The sequence below is a fragment of the Plecotus auritus genome (assembly GCF_963455305.1).
Source record: "Plecotus auritus genome assembly, chromosome: 4".
Classification (NCBI taxonomy): domain Eukaryota; kingdom Metazoa; phylum Chordata; class Mammalia; order Chiroptera; family Vespertilionidae; genus Plecotus; species Plecotus auritus.
Window position 1 is genome coordinate 151201056 of NC_137775.1, and position 20557 is coordinate 151221612.

Genomic DNA, 20557 nt, shown 5'->3' on the forward strand with positions numbered 1-20557 from the left:
ATCTTTAGCCCTTGTTGGCAGAAATCTGGCATCCTCAGAATAGATCAGAATTCCATAGCAGACAACCAGAAACACACTGCCAATTTCAGGTTTCTGCTCTGCTCCTCCATGTGCATGTTCCCTATAGTTCCTGTGAAGAATACAGCAATGGGCCAAAATCAGAGCCTTTCTCGTCTTATTCCCATCACCATAGGTATCTCCTTATTGACCACTGGACGATAAGTTAAGAATCTGACACTTCCCTCTTCTTAGAAAGCCACAAAGGAGATGATTTTTCACACTAAATCTCTTAACCTCTGAATTTCCTTCCTGACCTGGTGAAAGTCTCCCAACTAAATGTAGCAAAACTATTCTTTTTAAATTCTCACTTGAGGACGTTTTATTGATTTTAGAGAGAAAGGAAGAAGATGGGGAAAGAGAGAGAGGGAGAGAGAGGAAAAAAAAAACATTGTATGTGAGAGAGAAACATTGATCAGTTGTCTCCCATATGCTCCCTGATAAGAGATCAAAAATGCAACCTAAGTATGTGCCCTGACAAGTATGTGCCCCTTGAATGTGTTGCTCCTGTATGTGGTTGGGTGATGCTTTGACATGGTCTGAAGCTGTCTACCAGGTGTGTTGGCTCTGGGGCCTCCAAGGAGATGCAGACCAAGGTCAGCCAACCCTTATGTTCTTCCCAGGGCCAACCAGCCTGAGCTACAAAGTGACCTGCAGATGGCAGCTACTTATGCTGGGCTTGGAGGTGCCCAAGAGAGACCATGCTGTTAACCAAGGCCTGCTGTTGTTAGTGCCTGAGGCATGGGGCATGCCAAGGCCAGATGCTGCTTGTTTGAAAGATTTTAGGAAAGTCCGAAGCATGAGTCAAGACAAGCCATTCATATGGAAAAGCCACTGGAAATAGTTTGGGGTGGGGGGATAACTTCGTGGAATGGGGTCTCAGGGAATCACCAGGGTAGGGCAAACAGTGATTGCCAGGTTGATGCAGATGCAGATATGGTGACTGCCCGCTGACTCTGTTGTTGGGGCAGGGTTGGAGAGTTGCTCAGCAAAGGAACAATGGCCTCTGCCAGCACTTCTCTCTAGGAAAAAGTTGCCCCTCCTGCTCTAATTCTGATGCCAGACAATTCAGTTCCTCCCATATGTCCCTGGTGCCTTTTGAGCTACTGCCCCAGTGCTGGATTTCAATGGGAGTAAAATCCAGCACTGGGGCAGTAGCTCAAAAGGCCTTTTAAGCCCATGCATGGCCTTTTAAGAGGAACTGCCTGGAACTCCAGCAGCCCTCAGCCTCAATTTCTACTGTTTTTATTTTTTAAACTTTCTTTTTTTTTCTTAGTTCAGTAGGGAGTTTTATTTATTGCGTTTTTTCTTCACTCTACTCTGAAAGGTAGACAACTAAAAAGAAATCAGGAAGAGCCAGAAGTATGGGGACCTCTCTTCCCTGCACAGGAACTCTGGGTTAGGTAGCCTGGTGTAGTACTGGGACCCTTCACTCTACAGAGGGGACCTCTGCAGCCGAGATTTTTATCTGCCACACAAGGGTGTGGGACCAGCCAGTTGTGCGTCTCTGCCTCTCCTACCAGTCTCAATGTGGCTTCTTTAGGTATTTAGTTCTAGGACTTTTGTTTAGCTCGATTTCAGGCACTTCTGAATGATGGGTTGCTCTGTAGTTTAGTTATAATTTTGATGTGGTTGTGGGAGGATGAGAGTACTATATTTACCTATTTGACCATTTTGATTGTGTAGAATTTCTAATCTATTTTAAATATGAATTTTAAAATGTCTAAGATAACTTTGTAATCACTTAGCCTCATTGCAATACAGTTATTTGCCTTCCCCATTAGACTGTTAGTGATGTGTTATGAAATTTGTTTCATCTACAAAATCTATGATAGGCACATAATAAATGTTTATGAAATGAACCGTTGCTAAATAAAGGCATTACAATTGACATCATATGGTCTTAGAGAAATTTAAAGTGTAGGAGCTCTCCGTGGTACTGAAGAGACTCTGTTCTTTCCTTTGGGATGTGCAGAACCTTATGTTTTGTGTTTCACAGTTACCTTCACCACCCTCTATCATGACTTCATGACTTTTTCTGCTACTTTGTAGTCAACTTTCTAGAGAATCCTAACTCTTGTCAAACTCTATTCTGCTTCAATTAGCTGTACATACCTTTTGGTCAAGGCATTTATTGCTCATGAAATAGCTATCTGCTCCTCCACACTTTCTGGTCTCTTTGTAGTTTATGGGGACCCATGTGAATAATTTTGATTAATAGGTTATGAGGAGAAATTAAGTATACTATTTCCCAGTTGAAGCACAGAATAGAGGATATAGGTCTTCTAGCTTTTTTTCTTTCTTTTTTTAAAAATTCCTCACCGAATTTATGTTTTTATTGATTTTTGGAGAGAGGGGTAGAGAGAGAAGGAGAGAAAGATTGATGGGTTGCCTTCCTTATGCACTTTATTTTCTTATTATCCAGACACAAGATTAAACCCACAATCTAGATATGTGCCCTGACTGGGAATCGAACCCACAACCTTTTGGTGTATGGGGCAACACTCCAACCAACTGAGTCATCTGGCCAGGGCCTATAGGTTTCTTTATCCCCTTGCTATGATGGCAATGGAAGCCACACACTGAGATAGCATAGATACAATATGACAATATCTTAGATTGCTGAGTCCTTGTATGGAGGACAACTTCCTTAAAGAGTCTTTGACTCATATACTGTTGACCTGCAACTTAGGGGGCAATTTTTTACCACAAAAAACCCCCACTAAATTTCTATGATTAATATGGTCTTTTAATATAACCCTTATCATAGTTTGTTTATTTCTATTTTTTTCTAGATTAAGTTTCTTGAGAGAAATGATTTGCTCTTTGGGTATTCTGAGAGCATAGAGATGTTCCTAACATTAACCTTGGATATTGGAAGGAATTGTACAGAAAATTTTATGAAGGGGCTGGTTTATGTTCTCATATGTGTATTAAGTGATGAGTAACAGTTTAGCCAAGCCAGAGAAATAAAGGACACCTTAGGCCAGGGGTCAGCAAACTTTTTCTGTAAATGGCCACCAGCTAATAAATATATTAGGCTTTTCAGATCATAAGGGTAGATCTCTATTGCATATTCTTCTTTTTGGTTTACAACTTTTCAAAATGTAAAACTATTTTTAGCTCAATGCTTGTACAAAAACAGGCCATGGTCCAGATTTTACATAGTTTGCTGACCCTGGTCTAGGGAGAAGAAACCTACAGATGTGTACATATAATTATAATCAGTTTGGCCATGATGGAGTATAAATTTTGAATAAGGGTCATGATAAATCAGCTCAGAGAGATAGAAATGAAGATGTATTTTCGATGGATATGAAGTTTCAGTTATGAAAAATAATTTTATTTTTTAATTAAGTTTTGCTGAAGATCTTTTCAGCCTCCTATGTTGGCTTGGGTTTATATCTCCGAAGCCTTCTCCTCTTTGGATTTCTTTAGCCTGTATATGTGTGAAATTCAGCTTCTAGAATAGAAGTTGTGCTATGAATCTAACACACACCAGGACAAGTCAAAGCACTCAATAGTGAGGCGGAATATAGTTCTGAACCCAGCATGGTGTGTTTGCTGTAGAAAGGCTGGAGGCAGCCAATGTGTAGGGATATTCTACCACCAGCTTTTAGGGGTGAGGGAGAGTATGAAGTGGTAGGAGGGAAGGAACCAGTTTGTCAGGACCTTCAGTTAAAGACAGTGAATTTTGTACATAGCTCTTTGGAAAGGATTCTGCTGTGTCGAACTCAGTGGGCACACAGGCTTAAGTGTAACTGTATGGCTTTGCCCTTTAGCGGAGTACTTTTGACCTAAGGATATCTCACTCCATCTGTATCTAACTCAGAGATATATCTACCAAGAGGACAAAGGGAACTCAGTAACTGTCTGATGAGAAATTAAGGTGTTTAGAGAAAGAGGGGAAACAGGAGGAGAGGGAGAGGGAGAGAACCAATCCTTGTGCCTAGACGAGGGGCACTCTTCCTGCTTGCACTCACCAGCTCACTTTGTACTCCATCACTGTATTTGGAGAGCATTTCTATTGATCAGGACAGGGGCCTGTCTTGTAATTAAGGTCCTGTCCCTTATGGGCACAGGGAGGGAGGATGCCAGTGGACAGTGTAGGACAGAAGATGGACTTGTGTTGAAGTGCTGTTCACTAGCTCTCTTGTCCTTTGGTTAAACCCACTGGTTCTTGATAAGTATCCTTTATCTTTAAAATGGGAATGATAATAATTGCCAACAAATATAGTGCTTTATATGTCATATGCTCATTTAGTCTTCATAGTCACCCTATTATTTATCACCTCTATTTTCTTGGAAAGGAAATTGAAGAAAGAGTGTTCGAGTAACCTGCCCAAGAGTCACAACTTCTTGGTAGTGGAGCAAAGGATCTGTACCCAGTCAGACTGCCTCGAGGTCTATGTTCTCAGCCTCTCCCCTGCACTGCCTCTCCCATAATAGTAGGGTAATAATATGGGAAAACACTTGACACAGAGAAGGCATTTGCTAAATGGTAGTGCTAGGAGAGAAACGGAGAGGGAAAGCAACAAGAATTCTCATCTTTGTAACTGCAGTGAGTGAGGAAAGAATCTGGTTGACTTAGAATAATCTCTTTTTACATAACCAGTAAGTGTGGAGATAGCATAGATCCTCATATGTTTTCTAACCTGCCCATAGACATAGAATTCCAGAGTGACTTAAAAGGGTTTTTTTTTCCTTCTAGACTTAAATCTGAAATTAAATGCCTTCAAATCAATGCTTTAAAAATTAAACAAACTCCGTGTACATATGTGAAAGGGTGTGCACATACTATTCATTATCTTGTAGCACTACTTGAGAGGTTTTTTTATATCCATTTTCATCATGCTTGTACTTCACAGATAAGCTGCAATAAGGATGTTTTCAGGAAGTTCTGTGATTACTTTTCAGCAGATAAAATTGTGTTTAGCTTCGTTGAAATGCTTGAGTACATTAACCTAGCAAAGAAGGCAAATAAGAGACAAATCAAATTCTGTAAGTAAACAGTTATTCATATTGAATCATATGAAAAGTTTAAACAATGAGAAAAATAAACTCCATAATTCATTTTCTCTCTTCGCTTATAATAATATAACACGAATTTTCCAAACTAGATTTTCAGAACAGGCCAATTTTATTAAGTAATGAAAGCTTTTAGATGTCACTTTTAAAGAAAAAGTAATTGATAAAAATAAAAGAAAATAGAAATCATTTTAAATGTTTGTCTTAAGACCTGGCCAGTGTTTCACAGTGGTCGGAGTGTACGTTCCATTTCCAGTCAAAGGCAGGTAACTAGGTTGCAGGTTTGAATGCTGGCCCCTGTTGGAGCATATGTGGGAGGCAACCAATCAATATATCTCTTTCACATCAATATTTCTCTCTCTTCCCCACTCCTTCCCTCCTTCCAGTTTCTAAAAATCAATGGGAAAAAATATCATTGGATGCAGATTAACAATAACAAAAAAGTATCTTATTTTATTCTTCGTATGGAGACATAAATTGATACATTTATTAAACTTTCTGACGAAATATTCTTTCAAACTTCCTGAAAGTTTTTGAAGTAATCAAATAATATTTATTTTAAGGTTTCATCATTTTTATATAGGAAGGTTACATGTTCTACAAACAAAAGTTTGAAACCTTAATGTAATATTTGCCCTTTGGTGATATCCCATCCACAGACGTCTTTGTTCTTGAACCCCAGGAAAAGTAAACCAGGACATGTTCTACCCATGTTAATACTAACCATGGAAAATTACAAACTAAACAGATATGTGTAATGTACATCTTTAATCTACACAATATGGAATAAACCCAACATGAATGTGTAATTTTTCCACTACTTTGGTTATTTTTGGTAATAAAATCTTCAATGTGTTTCTTGGAACTGAATGGTCTACAATTTTATGAGGATATGTACATTTTATTTTAGAGATGGGGGATCACAGAAATTCTAGTTACAGTTCTGAAGACCCAAGGTATGCACATTAAAAGCATAGAAAGTATTCCTGAGGGAAAATGGAGTTCATACAAGGTTTAGTCACAAACTTAAAATAACTGAAGACTTGTCAGGGAAAATGATGTCCCAGAAGGCACAGAAATGTGTATCACTGTCTTAAAAGGGATCGTGGAAGCAAGTTTAGAACAGTTAAAGACGTTGTGATCCTAATCGTGCAGAAGTAGAAGGTGGCTAAAAGAAACTCTGATATAGATTCCTATTTTATAACCACAACTTCAATTAGGAAGATAAATATATATATTTGAATTACATATTTAAAGGATTGAATGACTTAATGAATTTCAAACACCATATTTTGTCAAAAGAATAATTGTTTTAAAGAGTTATATTATTTCCTTTTTTAAAAAATATTTTTATTGATTTCAGAGAGGAAGGGAGGAGACAGAGATAGAAACATAAGTGATGAGAGAGAATCATTGATTAGCTGCCTCCTGCACACCTCCTACTGGGGATTGAGCCCGAAGCCTGTGCTTATGCCCTGACTGGGAATCGAACCATGACCTCCTGGTTCATAGGTCAACACTCAGCCACAGAGCCACAGCAGCCGGGCTATATTATTTCTTGATATAGAAATTATAACAGGTTTGTGAATATTCTATTTCTCAAATGTGGGTACACAACATTTAAAAGAACATGTATTTATAACATGGATTCTTTAAAATCTTGCTAAAATCAAGACAGTTATCAATCTTGTGAAACTTCAGTTTGAAGGATATACTTTACTTTCTTTGCTCAAAATTAGGTCAAGAGAGCCATACTTCTTGAAGTGCTTACTTTCTCTTGTAGTCAATTATAATAGCTTCTTTCTTTAGGGAAGAAATGCCATGTGAAAAATTTTTGTGTGACAGTTTACACATAACCACAACAATAAAAATGAAATCTTTATTTTTTAAAATTAAATTTATTGGGTGGCAATGTTTATTGAGATTATATTGGTTTCAAGTGTACAGTTCTATGATACATCATCTATATATTGCATTGTGTGCCCACCACCCAAAGCCAAATCTTCTTCTGTCAGCATATATTTTATATGTTTGTATCTCCCTGAAATATGCAGCATAATCAAATTCTTTTATTATAGATCCCATTTTCTCTTTTCCAAGTAATATTAAAAACTCAATATGTATCCTGTTATCCAGCCTGCAGCAGGGGAAACACCATCATAAATTTAAATTCATTACCAAATTCAAATTTCAGTTATCCCAAGAATAGGCTTCTGAATATATAATATAAACCCTACATATTAATTAGATGGTATGTGTCTTTCCTGACACAAAAACCACTGAGAAGATCCGTGTGGCAGGTGCAGTAAATTGTTTTCATAGGACACTGGAAGCTGATCCTGACTGCTCTCGTTTTCCTCGTTCTCATTTTACATGCGATCCTCTGCTCATTGTGTGATGTCCTCCCATCTTTCCTCTGTTCAGTTAAATTGCACTCAGCGGTGGCACTGAAAGGGGTCTTACTGATTGTGGACCAGCGGCTTACAGATGTCAGAACTGTCCCTGAGAGAGGGCATCCTGACAAAGTCATGCAGTCTGTGGCAGAGTGAGGTGACAGTCTCTGAATTATACCCTGCTGCTGAATATAATTTTTTTTAAAAAGTATGGGAAATTTTAGCCTTTCCCCAAAGACTCAGTTTCAGTCTCCCTCCTCAATAAAGCCGTTTATGACTATATAGCAAGGGCACTGTGGTTTGAATTCAGGCTACACTGCCTACTTGCTCTGTTCTATTTGCTAAAATGGAGAAAATAACAGCTCCTATCTCATGGGGTTGTTAAGAGCCTTCAAAAAGTTAATATTCACGTAGCACTTAGAATAATGCCAGGCTGTTGTAAGTGCTCAACAAGCATTAATTATTATTACAATCATCTGTGTTAATCACTCTTTCTTTCCTATTTTTTATTTTTCAGGAATACCACCAAGTTAGCTGTTTTATTTAGAATGTCAATTTATTCCACTTTCCTCTTCCCAGCTCAAGTCATTTCAGGGTAGGGACCATGTCCCATATTTCTTCTATGTACTCCATAGGGCCTAACGTAATGTTTGATGCAAAATAAGGATTCTGTAAATACTGTTGTTTTTCCTGCTGGTTGATAAGGTAAATAGATTTCTAATAATTGCAACTCTGGCCAACCTTTAGATGTTCTCAAAAAAAAAAAAAAGGCAATTAAAATGTGGTAGGAGTATAATGTGCCAGTGCTCTATGTTATAAAAAAACAAAAGACCACTACCACTCATATTACTTGAAAGTATCTAAAAAATCCTCAGAATACATATTGGGGGTGGTTTAGGAGTAATGGATAAGAAGATAGGCTATTTTGTATTACTGTCAGAGTCGTACATAAGACACTGCTGGATACTTTCCACTTGTGTATTGGTGCCGTAGTGATATTACCCTGAGCCCTGAATTCTGGACAGCATTTTACTAAGACACGTTTTTAATGCATGCTCCCAGCTACATGTTAGAATTGCTTGGTGAGCTTGTAAAACTCTCATTACCCAGGCTTTACCCAAACCCGTTAAGCCCGAATCTCTGGCACCAGTGTTTACTCAGCCTGTTCAGGTGATGCGCCTGTGCAGCCATGTTGGGGAACTTACTGGGCCAGCCTGTTAGCCTGCCAGACTGTGGTTTGGTGGCATATTTATCTGGATAGGGCATTATGGTAATTATGACAATATAGCTGCCTTATAACATCCCTGTCAAGTACTATGTAACGTAGACATCCACTCACTTTCTAAGAGGAGTTTTGGAGAATGAGGAGATACTCGAATGTGAATACGGTTACCAAGGCTGTGAAACTCAGCAACCTTATTTTGTTTGATTCATTTCCCTTCCTACAATGACTGTGGTTGGAACCTGTGTTTTCCTTTTGGCTGCTGACTCCTGCAGATGTGTCATTTTCTGTACACTAGCTCCCTGTTTATGCCCGACCAGAGGGGAGCGGCAATGCCTGAGTCACCTTCAGCACTCGGCAATTTCCCCAGGAGTCTCTTATTCTTTCTAACCTTGCGGTTTCTCTGGCTTGAAGAATTTTGTCTCAAGACACAGCTAAAAAAAATGAATTCTTAAATGAGAAAAAGAGCATTGTTGGCTGTATAAAAAAATACAGATTTATTTTTCTATTTCTTTGCCCAGTATGAACTACTATTCTGAATAACTTCCTTTTCTAGAAGATCCTATTTCACTAGTTAATGTAACATATGTTACAAATTCTATTGTCTTTTTTATAGTTACATTATTTTTGTATTTATTCGGAAAACATTTCTTGACGATCTGTGATGTGTCAGGTATTGTGACAGTTGCTTGGAATATATAAATGAAAGACCTAGTCCTCTCCAGACACCTTGGAAAGATGGGCCAGTGCAATGATGAAGGAATGCAGGAACTGCTATGATGTTCGCCAAGAAGGGCACTTATCCAAACACAGGTGTGCTGTACTAGGAGCTGTTGTATGTGTTTGGGCCTTTTAATTCTCACTATAACTTCAGGATACAGGGGACACGGTAATTCCACTTTATAGATAAGAAAACTGGGTTTCAGAGAGAGTAAGTCGTTTGCCTATTTCAAAAAGCCAATAAATGAATGTTTTATTTAACTGCCCACTCCTGGCAATGTTTTTATTAATAAACTTTATTTTTAGAGCAGTTTTAAGTCAGCAAAATTGAGTAGAAAGAACAGAGATTTCCCATGTACCCTTGTCCCCACCCACCCATGCCACATAGAGCGTCCATACTGTCGCTGTCCTGCACCACAGCGATATATTCATTACAACAGATGAACCTACATTAACACATCATTATCACTCAAAGTCCATAGTTCACATTAGGGCTCACTGTGATGTTGTACATTCCATGAGTTCTGACAAATACACAATGACATGTTTCCACCATTGTAGCATCATACAGAACCGTTTCACTGCCCTAAAAATCCTCTGTGCTCTGCCCAGTCATCCCTCTCTCCCTCCCAACTCTGGCAAACACTGATCTTTTTACCATCTTCATACTTTTGTCTTTCCCTGAATATCGTATAGTTGGAATTATACAATATGTAACCATTTCCGATTGGCTTCTTTCATTTAGTAATATGCATTTACTTATCTCTGCCTTCTCATGGCATGATAGTTCATTTCCTTTTAGCTCTGAATAATATTCCATTGTTTGGATCTACCAGAGTTTATTTATCCATTAGCTCACTGAAGGACATTTTGGGGGCTTCCAAGTTTTGGTAATTATGAATACAACTGCTATAGATATCCATGTGCAGGTTTTTGTGTGGATATAAAATGTCAGTTTATTTGAGTAACTAGTAAGGAGTGTGATTGCGGATTATATGGTAAGAGTATATTTACTTTTGTAAGAAAACATCAGACTGTTTTCCAAAAGGGTTAGACCATTTTGCATTCGCACTTGCAACGAATACGTTTCCCTGTTGCTTCATATCCTTGCCAGCATTTGATGTTGTCAGTGGTTTTGGATTTTTGCCATAGTAAGTGTGTAGTGGCATTTCATTGTTGTTTTAATATGTAATTCTCTAATGACATGAGATGTTGAACATCTTTTCATACGCTTATTTGCCATCTGCATGTCTTTGTTGGTGAGGTGTCTATTTAGGTCTTCTACACATCTTTTAAAATTGAGTTGTTTATTTTCTTATTATCCAGTCATGTATTAATATGTTGTAGTTGAGGTAAACCTGAGATAATAGCCTTATGGAAAAAGGAAAGAAAGCGCCCCGATAGCTCAGCTGGGAGCTGACGCGGCGCTCACAGCGGGGCTGTGGTGTTCTCATGTTGAACATCAGCAGTTTCACAGAACATCCGCACCAAACAAGACCACTCTGAAACTGTGATGACCACATATACTCATGCCTAGATATAGAACATGGTGCAAACCACCAAAATGACCAACATCCCCTCTTCTTGTTAACATGACTGCTGCTGCTTTTTTTTTTTTCAAACACAGCTTGAGCCCTACTCAATTCCTCATGTCTCCTAGACAAAAATTAAGATACTTGGTGATAAAATTGCCCTTACTCTCTGATAGCGCCAAATCAGCTGTGGGCAAACTACAGCCCGCGGGCCGGATCCGGCCCGTTTGGCTATTCTATCTGGCCCACGTAGCCGAAAGAGCGGAGGGTTCTCTTGCTCTCCCCTCCGCTCCTTTACTTTGAATTTATATTAGTTCACACAAACACTCCATCCATGCTTTTGTTCCGGCCCTCCGGTCCAGTTTAAGAACCCATTGTGGCCCTCGAGTCAAAAAGTTTGCCCACCCCTGCGCCAAATCCAGATGTAAAGCCACCTTTCTCTGTAACATCCCCAACAGGTCTGGGCAGGGAGTGAGGGGAGCAGGTGTTCCTAGGATGCAGGACTTTTAGTACTAAAATTTGGAAATTCTGGGGCCAGCTTGACCATCCTATTCTCTAGAATAACAACACAAGCCCAAATATTTATTTTAAATATATTTTTATTGATTTTTTTACAGAGAGGAAGGGAGAGGGATAGAGAGCCAGAAACATCGATGAGAGAGAAACATCGATCAGCTGCCTCCTGCACACCCCCTACTGGGGATGAGCCCGCAACCAGGGTACATGCCCTTGACCAGAATCGAACCTGGGACCCTTCAGTCCGCAGGCCGACGCTCTATCCACTGAGCCAAACCAGTTAGGGCACAAGCCCAAATATTTTAACAAGACCCTTCTAACATCCTCTCTGAGTTACCTTCCAGTTATCAGTGGAAATTCGTTTCCTTTGCTGTAAACACTTCCAGTAAATCCAGCCTTGCTGTACTGTAGGTGTGGTCCTGGTGGTCTTTGGTGATGGGCAACAACCAATCAACAAAATCAAAGCAAAGCCAATACTATGGCAATAAATTTATTAGATTACTCCTTACCGATAATGTGGGAAATGATTCATTTCCTTCTAACAATAGGAAATAGAAAGTTGCATAATTTATGGGGAAGCCCAAACAGCATGATGAATCCTAACATAAGAGAAAAATGTCCAGAAGATATTGTGATGCTGTGGTAAGAAAGACTTGGTTTTGATGTTTTTATAACAAACTTCCTTTTTGTCTCTCAGGGATCATGTCTGACCACCAGTTTGGTAACCAGTTCATGTGCAGCGTGGTGGCCTCTCATGTGAGTCATCTGCCCACAACCAACCTCAGCTTCGTCTGGATTGCTCCACCCGCTGGCACAGGCTGCGTGAATTTCATGTAAGTACCCCAGTGTCTGTGACCACTAGGGAAGCAAATGTACTCCTCATTGGGTTACCTGTGGGGTAACTATTTATTATTTTAACAAGTTTGACTATAATGGAATTCACTAATTTTGGTGTCAAAAAAAAGAGATGAAAACTTTTTAAAAGTAACTTTATTTATGCATATTTATAAATTCCTCAAGAGTTCTAAATTAGATTTTAGCTGACCAAAATACACAATAAGATGAAAATAAAGGCAATATGAAAATTTTCGTTTAGAAAATAAGATGAAAACAGGTACTGGAAATGCCATGAGACTCATATACATTTTGGAAGAAGACCACAAATTTAGCTTTCTGCTTTCTGACCATTAGTGACAAGAGGGAAATTTGATCAGTTAAGAGATTCATGATGGTGAGAAATCAGGGATGCTATAGAAATTTAATAACTTTCTCATGTGCTTTCATTCAGAGGAAACTGGGAAATGTAGTAGTAATGCCTCCAAGGCCTTGGACAAACATTGCACTGTGGCTCAAAGGCTGTGACTTACAACATCTCTCAGTATAGACTATACCACTACCACTGCCCCAGAATCACCACTCCTCATCCTCTTTAGTTATCTTTTCTTTCCATATCTTTTTTTTTTACTTCTAGCACATGATATACTACGTATTTAATTATGTATATTCATTGTCTGTCTCTTTCTGCTGAAATGCAGGTTCCTTGAAGGCAAGAATTTGTTTGTTTGTTTGTTTACTCATTTGCCCCAACTGGTCTAAACAGTCCCTGGCACACAGTAAGCATTCACTAAATATTTGTTGAATGGATAAATAGGCCAATGGAATAAGGTCAGAGGCAATTCAGAAACAGCATTCTACGGGAAGCCAAGCAAAATAGAGCTGGACGGCATATTGAATGATTTTCTATTCCCACCTTCTGCTCAGACGACAAAGTCTCATAAAATATGCACACTCCAAATTCACTACTATCTTTACTTCCCTTTAATAACATACAGTTCAGTGTCATTGGTTCCTATTTTTTGCCTATCTTCTGGGTTACCAAGATGCAAACATCAGATGAATCATTCTGGTTAATTGACATTTAATCTCATCATTTTCTTCCTCAGGAAGTCTTTCTTTCTTCCTTCCTTCCTTCCCTTCCTTCCTTCCTTCCTTCCTTCCTTCCTTCCTTCCTTCCTTCCTTCCTTCCTTCCTTCCTTCCTTCCTTCTAAAGATATATTTATTCAGCATCATGATCAGACTATTACATTTAGCAATCAACAGCATGGGTGCAAAAAAAAATCTACATTAAAACCCTTTGTGGGAATGCTTTACACTTTTCACAGAACAGAAACCAAAATAACCTGTTATACAATTAGTCACAAATACAGTCCTTGAGGTTTTCCTGCCCATTCACATAAGTATTGTCTAAAACATGTCTTCTTTGTAGCAGCTAGGCCCTGCCACCACTGTGCTTGGCTGAGTTCACAAATCTGTTGTAACCTGTAGCTTCCCTGCCACTTCTCTGGCTCTCCTCTCCTGCTAAGCTTTGTTTCCTGGCAGTAATTAAAACCTCTGCCACTGCCATAGCTACTGCTGCTGCTGGAACCGCCATAGCCACCTTGGTTTCGTGGTTTGGCAAAGTATGGGCCTCCACCACCAGAAGGGCCAGAGCTTCTGCCTCCAAAGTTTCCTCCTTTCATGGGTCCAAAATCTGAAGATTGATTGTTGTAATTGTCAAAATCATTGGCTTCCACCACCTCCAATACTGCTTCCATCATTACCAAATCCTTTATAGCCATCCCCACTGCCACCATATCCACCGCCACCACGGCTGCCACCAAAGCCACCTCAACCACTGAAGTTTCCTCCGCGACCGAAATTGTCATTTCCACCAAAACCACCTCCGCGACCACCTCTGAAGTTTCCAGAACCACTTGGACCTCTTTGGCTGGACGAAGCACTAGCCATCTCTTGCTTAGACAGGGCTTTCCTTACTTCACAGTTGTGGCCATTCACAGTATGGTATTTCTGAATGACAATCTTGTCTACAGAGTCATGGTCATCAAAGGTTATAAAAGCAAAGCCTCTCTATTTGCCACTGCCTCCGTCAGTCATGATTTCAATCACTTCTGTTTTCCCATAGTGTTCAAAATAATGTCTTAGGTGATGTTCTTCAGTGTCTTCTTTAATACCACCAACAAAAATCTTTTTCACAGTTAAGTGGGCACCAGGTCTTTGAGAATCTGCTCTTGAGATAGCCCTCTCTGGTTCCACAACTCTTCCGTCCACCTTGTGTGGCCTTGCATTCATGGCTGCATCCACCTCCTCCACAGTGGCATCGGTGACAAACCCAAAGCCTCTGGAGCGCTTGGTGTTTGGATCTCTTATCACCACGCAGTCCGTGAGCAATCCCCATTGCTCAAAATGGCTCCTCAGACTCTCGTGGGTTGTTTCAAAGCTCGAACCTCCAATAAAGAGCTTCTGCAGCTGCTCCGCCTCTTTGGGAGACTCAGACTTACACATGATGACTGCAACAGGGGAAATTCCAATGATGCTTAGTCCATGGTGTTCACCGGCCAAAATGCCTCGGGAAGTTTTTCAAACTTGAACTCATTCTTTTCAGTACCTCTTGCTAAGGTTATTGATTGCAATAGCATCCCAGCTGGTCTGTTCACTTCCGGCCTGTTTCTCCTCCAGTCCATCCTGCACATTGTTACCCAGTTTATCTTCCTAAGGTACAACCTTGGTCACTCAAAACTTGTATACCCCCAAATTTCCATATGAAAGCCAGCCCTTTGGCTTGGATTTGATACGCTCTTCCCATTATTGATGTTTACCATCTTCTCTTTTTTTTATTTTTTAGTATTTTATTTATTTATTTATTTATTTAATATTTATTTATTTATTTATTATTATTATTATTTTAATTGTTTGAAGTATTACAAATAGTAGTATATATGTCTCCTTTTTTTTTTCCCTTCCCCATTGACCTTCCCCTGGCCTCCCCTTCCCCCCAGTACATGCCTTTACCTGCCCCCTCCCCCCAGTGTTTTTTATCCATTGGTTATGCTTATATGCATGCGTACAAGTCCTTCGGTTGATCTCTTACAGCCCCCGCCCCCGCAACCTCCTCTGCCTTCCCACTGTAGTTTGACAGTCTGTTCAATGCTTCTTTGCCTCTGTATCTATTTTTTTCCCCATTTCTTTCCTTTAAAAAATCTTGCCTCTGCAGACTAGAAATAAACATATAATAACAAAAAATGTTTGAGTCCCAATTTCAATGTCCAACAGTTCTGAGTCCCCGTTTCAATGTCAAACAGTTCCTTAAGTGTACATGTCAGCAATGATATCTGGATGGTGGGCACATGGTGGCAATGCAGGTCCGACCCTCTCTGGTTTGGTCCTAGGCAACTTGCTGCGTCGCACAGCTGCTGACTGCTAGCGTGGCAAGGCGTCGTCAGCGTCTTCCATCTCTGGACTGTTTCTCCTCTTGTCTTCTTACCATCTTCTCTTATTTCCTATAGCATGCACATCCTGGATAGGGCGCTAATTGATAAGACTTTCTACAATTCCCTGAACATTCTGTGATTTTCTTTCTCCATGCTTTTCTCATAGACCAGAATACTTGTTTTCTATCAATTCCAATTGTTAAATTCCTACCCTTTTTTCAAGAACTGTTGAAAATGCCCACTCTTCTATGCTATAACACTTTCCAAGACATCAGTAACAAAAGTGACATGCTGATTGTTTTACTGTATACTTATTGAGTTAATTTCTTGCCTTTTCTATTATAGTATATGTACGGGGACAGCTTCTTATTTCTTTGAGATTTCTTCACAGTTGATACAATGTCTCAAGCAGAGAAAAAAATGGGAAAAGCCCCTTGAATTATATGAGGTTCAATGTTGTTTTTTCCTTTTGTTTAATAGTAATCTCTGACTCTTTTGGCATACTTTACCTTACTCATGTTGGCACTTGGAATAACAACAAAATTTTCCCATGCATCACTTTTTAATTTAAAACAAGAATTATTTTTGTCAAAAGTAGAACACAAAATAAATTATGTCAATAATATAGAACTGCTTACTTCAAAATAAATACAGGTTTAAATTTAATCTGTTTAAAAATCATGTTTGATGGCATATGACCTCACTGTTCCTGGGTTATCAAACTCTACTTTCTTCTGAGAAATAACAGGTATTTTAAGTCCTAATTTCAAAGAATGTTTTCTTAGCAGTTGGTCAGAAAAATACAGTTTGGTCAGAAGTAATTTTTACTCACTGCAAAGAATACACACCCTCACTCGTATTTCCCAACAAAATTTTGATGATGCAATTCGCACTTTTTGATATTCTTAATAGCATTAAGTCTCTGCTTCACATGAGCCATGACTATGTTGAACTTTGCATGGAGTAGCTGCTTCTTATGTGGGCAAGATGCTTTTGTTTATCTCCTTTGCTAATTAGCTTGTGAGAGACTACAGGAAAACTGAAGATTGAACATGGACCGCTGAAACAATTTATCTGAAAATTTCCACAATAAAGTCTTGCAGTGTTTTACCTTTGTTCCTTACTACACTATTTATTATGTGTTAAGTAGATCTATATAAGAGTTAGCATCTGTAATTAGTATATACCCAGCAATAGTTGAGGGGATTGCTAATGTTCACCATAAATTTTAAACATTCAGCAAAAATAAAATAACACATAAACATATATGGCATTTGAATGTAAATATATCATGATTCTCTTTTTTCTGATTAACCTCAAAAATTAAAAGTTTCACATTTTAAAGTAGGAAGGATAGCTTTTTAGAAATTAAACTTCATCCATGCTTATATGCTTTAGTCATATATTTTGTATAACCTTTTATTGTTAGTTACTTCATACATTATTTAATTTTTTACAAGTATATTTTCCTTTTTAACTGGATTTTAAATCCCCTAAGGTCAGGGACTGTGTTAGCTATTTTTATGTACCTAATAGGTCCTAATCCTGAATTACAGATGATAGAAGGCCCTCAGTAAAATTTTCTTAATAGCTCATAATGATATCATATTTAATTGATTCTGAAATACTGATTTTTAAAAAATGTTTTGGAATCTCAAAAGAAGAGATTATAATTGGCAGCATTTACTTTATTTCTTAATGTCTTACAATTGATTGTGTCTTGGATTTGAAGAACCCAGTTACTAATATCTATCATTTACCATGTGTACGGTCTCTCTAAAGGGGCAGTTGAATTGACACTGCACCCAATTATGTAATTTCATATTACAACAGCCGTGTATGATGCATACTCTGTGAGTAAAAAACTCACTTATCTATTTAAATCCTTTTTAAAATCTTGTAGTAAGAATTATGGAACATTTGAACTGAAATCCCAAACAATTACATCATGTGCTGTGTGTGCCTTTCCCAGAGAAGAGCATACTGTATAAATAAAACAGGTTTTATAGCTAAACCACTTAGCCACACAGTAATGAGGACTGTCTTTTTTTACTGCCTTTCTCGTTAAAAATAATCAAGTGAGAGACATAGAGGAGAGGATGTCCTGAGAATAAAGTTGCTGGCTGTCCTGGTACAGATGTATAAAATGGATAACTAGCCCAGCCGGCGTAGCTCAGTGATTGAGCGTTGACCTATGAACCAGGAGGTCACAGTTCAATTCCCAGTCAGAACATATGCCCCGGTTGCGGGCTCAATCCCCAGTGTGGACATGCAAGAGGCAGCCAATCTTATGATTTTCTCTCCCCTCTCTAAAATCAATAAAAATATATTTAAAAATAAAATAAAATGGGTAAGTAACTAAAATTATTTTATCATTAGCTTATGACACCTGTTGATAACTTTTCAAGTGATAATTTCAGTCAGAGATCTGCTTAGTATCCAGATCTTATGACAGTATAATTTGTTCTTACTTTTATATTTGATCAGTCTTTAGTGATGAGTAAGCCTCAAGTTAAAAGAGGCCTTTAATTATCCAAACTTCTTGCATGTAAATTGTCCCCCCAAAATCCTAAGAGTGAGGAGGGTATATGGAGAGAAGAGATGGAAGAAGAAGAAGGAGGAGGAGAAGGAGGAGAGGAGGAGAAGGAGGAAGAAGAGTAGAAGAAGGAAGTAGAAGAGAAGGAGGAGGAAGAGGAGGCAGAGGAAGAGGAGGGAGAGGAAAATGGTAGGGACAGGGCAAGGGAATAGGGAAAAAAGGAAGAAATGAAGGAAATCTCCAAGACATCTAACCCTAAATATTAGTGATAAGCTGCCAGGGAATAGGGATTATAAAATAAAAAGTACAACATTAATTAATAATATTTTTGAAAATTTAGAATGTGCTAGTAGTCACTGTTCTAAGTAGTTTACATCTTTTAACCCATTTCATTCTCAAAGTAATTCTATTAAGTAGGTGCTGTTATTATCTTAGCTTATAGTGACATTAAATAACTTGCCCACTGAGTGACAGCTTGGATTCAGAAGGTAGTCTAGTTCCAAGCAGGCAGTTTTTGCCACTTTACTACAGTTGTCTCAAAAATGATCACTTACCTATTTTTTATAATGGTACTGATACATATTATGGTGTTTACTATTGTAATTTTGAAATCTACCTCTGTGTGAGAGAATTATCTAATTCCTTCGAATATTGAGAGGCACTGATTTAAACTTCTGAAATACGGAGAACACATTAGATTACATCTTGATATCTATGATGTTGATTCATTCCTTGAATGCTTATTATATATCACTAGAGGCCCAGTGCACGGATTCATTGAGGTCCCTCAGCCTGGCCTACGGGGATCAGGTTGAAACTGGCTCTCCGACATCCCCCGAGGTTGTCCCAGATTGTGAAAGGGCAGTTCTCAAGTGACGCACCCCGGAGTCGGGCTCCCTCCTCTCTGGTTCCGGGTACATCACCCGAGAACCACAGCTGCCAAGTCACCTCAGCTTGGCAGCTCCTGCATTGAGTGTCTGTTCCCTGGTGATCAGTGCGCATCATAGCTACTAGTCAGAGTGTCTGCCCCCTGGTGGTCATTGCGCGTCATAGCTACCGGTCGAACGGTCGGATGGTCACTTAGGCTTTTCTATATATAGATTCCTTGTCAAAAGTGAATTCTACATAGGGAGGGGATGTGTGAATTAAAGGCAAAATTTATCACCAGTAGATTTAGGTTTAACTGCTTGGACAGAGATGCTAGAGTAATATTAGAATACAAATGGAACATAGGAGATCAGATTTGTGCCCAAATTACTGACAATTTAACGTTAAGTAAACTCCCCCCGAACTGAGAAAAGAATCTTCCAGTGAAGATGGTGAAATAGGTAAATGTGATACTGGCATCCTCCCACAACAACATTAGGATTACGAATGAACCACAGAACAACCATCATCCAGAATACCTGAAACCTAGTTGAACAGAACTCCTATAACTAAAGACATAAGGAAGAAGCCATGGAGACTAGTAGGAGGGGCAGAGATGCTGAACAGGTCGTCCCACACCCATGTGTGGCACATAAAAATTGGGAGGAATAGCTTGGCTGTGGAGGTACCTCCAAACCTGGCAAAGGAGCAGCCATATGCAGATTGTTTTGTAGCTCATGCTGAGTGGCTCTAGAAAAGGCATGGGTGGTGGCTGACCTTGGTTTGCACCTTCCAGGAGACCCCAGAGCCAGTGCACCCAGTGGACAGCTTCATACCATGCTGAAGGACCATTCAACCACCTCCATGAGCAACACACTCAAGGGGTGGACTCAGGGCACCAAGCCCCCCTGAAATGAGTTCTGCTCCAGGGGGTCGGCCCCTGAATAGCAGATCCTCCACAGTGGCCATGGCCAGTCCTCCCAGCCAATCAGCCTGAGGATAAATCTCTCCCATTGACATGCCATCAGCAATCAAGGCTCAACTACAAGAAGAGGGTGCACATAGACCACACAGGGGGCGCATCTAGAGTACCCAGTTCAGGTGAATGGGAAGCTGTGCCACTGAGCCCTACAGGACACTTACTATATAAGGCAACTCTACCAAGACTGGGAGATGTAGCAACTCTACCTAATACATACAAACAAACACAGGGAAGCAGCCAAAATGAGGAGACAAAGAAATATGTCCTAAATAAAAAAACAAAACAGGACAAAACTCCAGAAAAAGAACTAAATGAAATGGAGACAAGCAGTCTACGAGATGCAGAGTTCAAAATACTGGTTATAAGAATGCTCAATGAGTCTGGCTGGGGTGGCTCAGTGGTTGAGCATCAATCTATGAACCAGGAGGCCACAGTT

General features: G+C 39.3%; 1 protein-coding gene and 1 pseudogene across 6 annotated transcripts in view; one reads left to right on the top strand and one right to left on the bottom strand.

The window, feature by feature from the left end:
- The window catches only part of RELN (reelin), a 462208-nt gene that overhangs the window by 120634 nt on the left and 321017 nt on the right, over positions 1 to 20557 (top strand). For all 5 annotated transcript variants that reach the window (XM_080663650.1, XM_080663648.1, XM_080663649.1 and 2 more), the window contains exon 3: positions 12166 to 12301. In XM_080663650.1, coding sequence (XP_080519776.1) covers positions 12166 to 12301 — 136 coding nt within the window. The remainder of the gene's footprint in view (positions 1 to 12165; positions 12302 to 20557) is intronic.
- Positions 13827 to 14810, bottom strand: LOC308247641 (heterogeneous nuclear ribonucleoprotein A1-like; annotated as a pseudogene). The gene has a single exon. The product of its transcript is annotated as a heterogeneous nuclear ribonucleoprotein A1-like (transcript).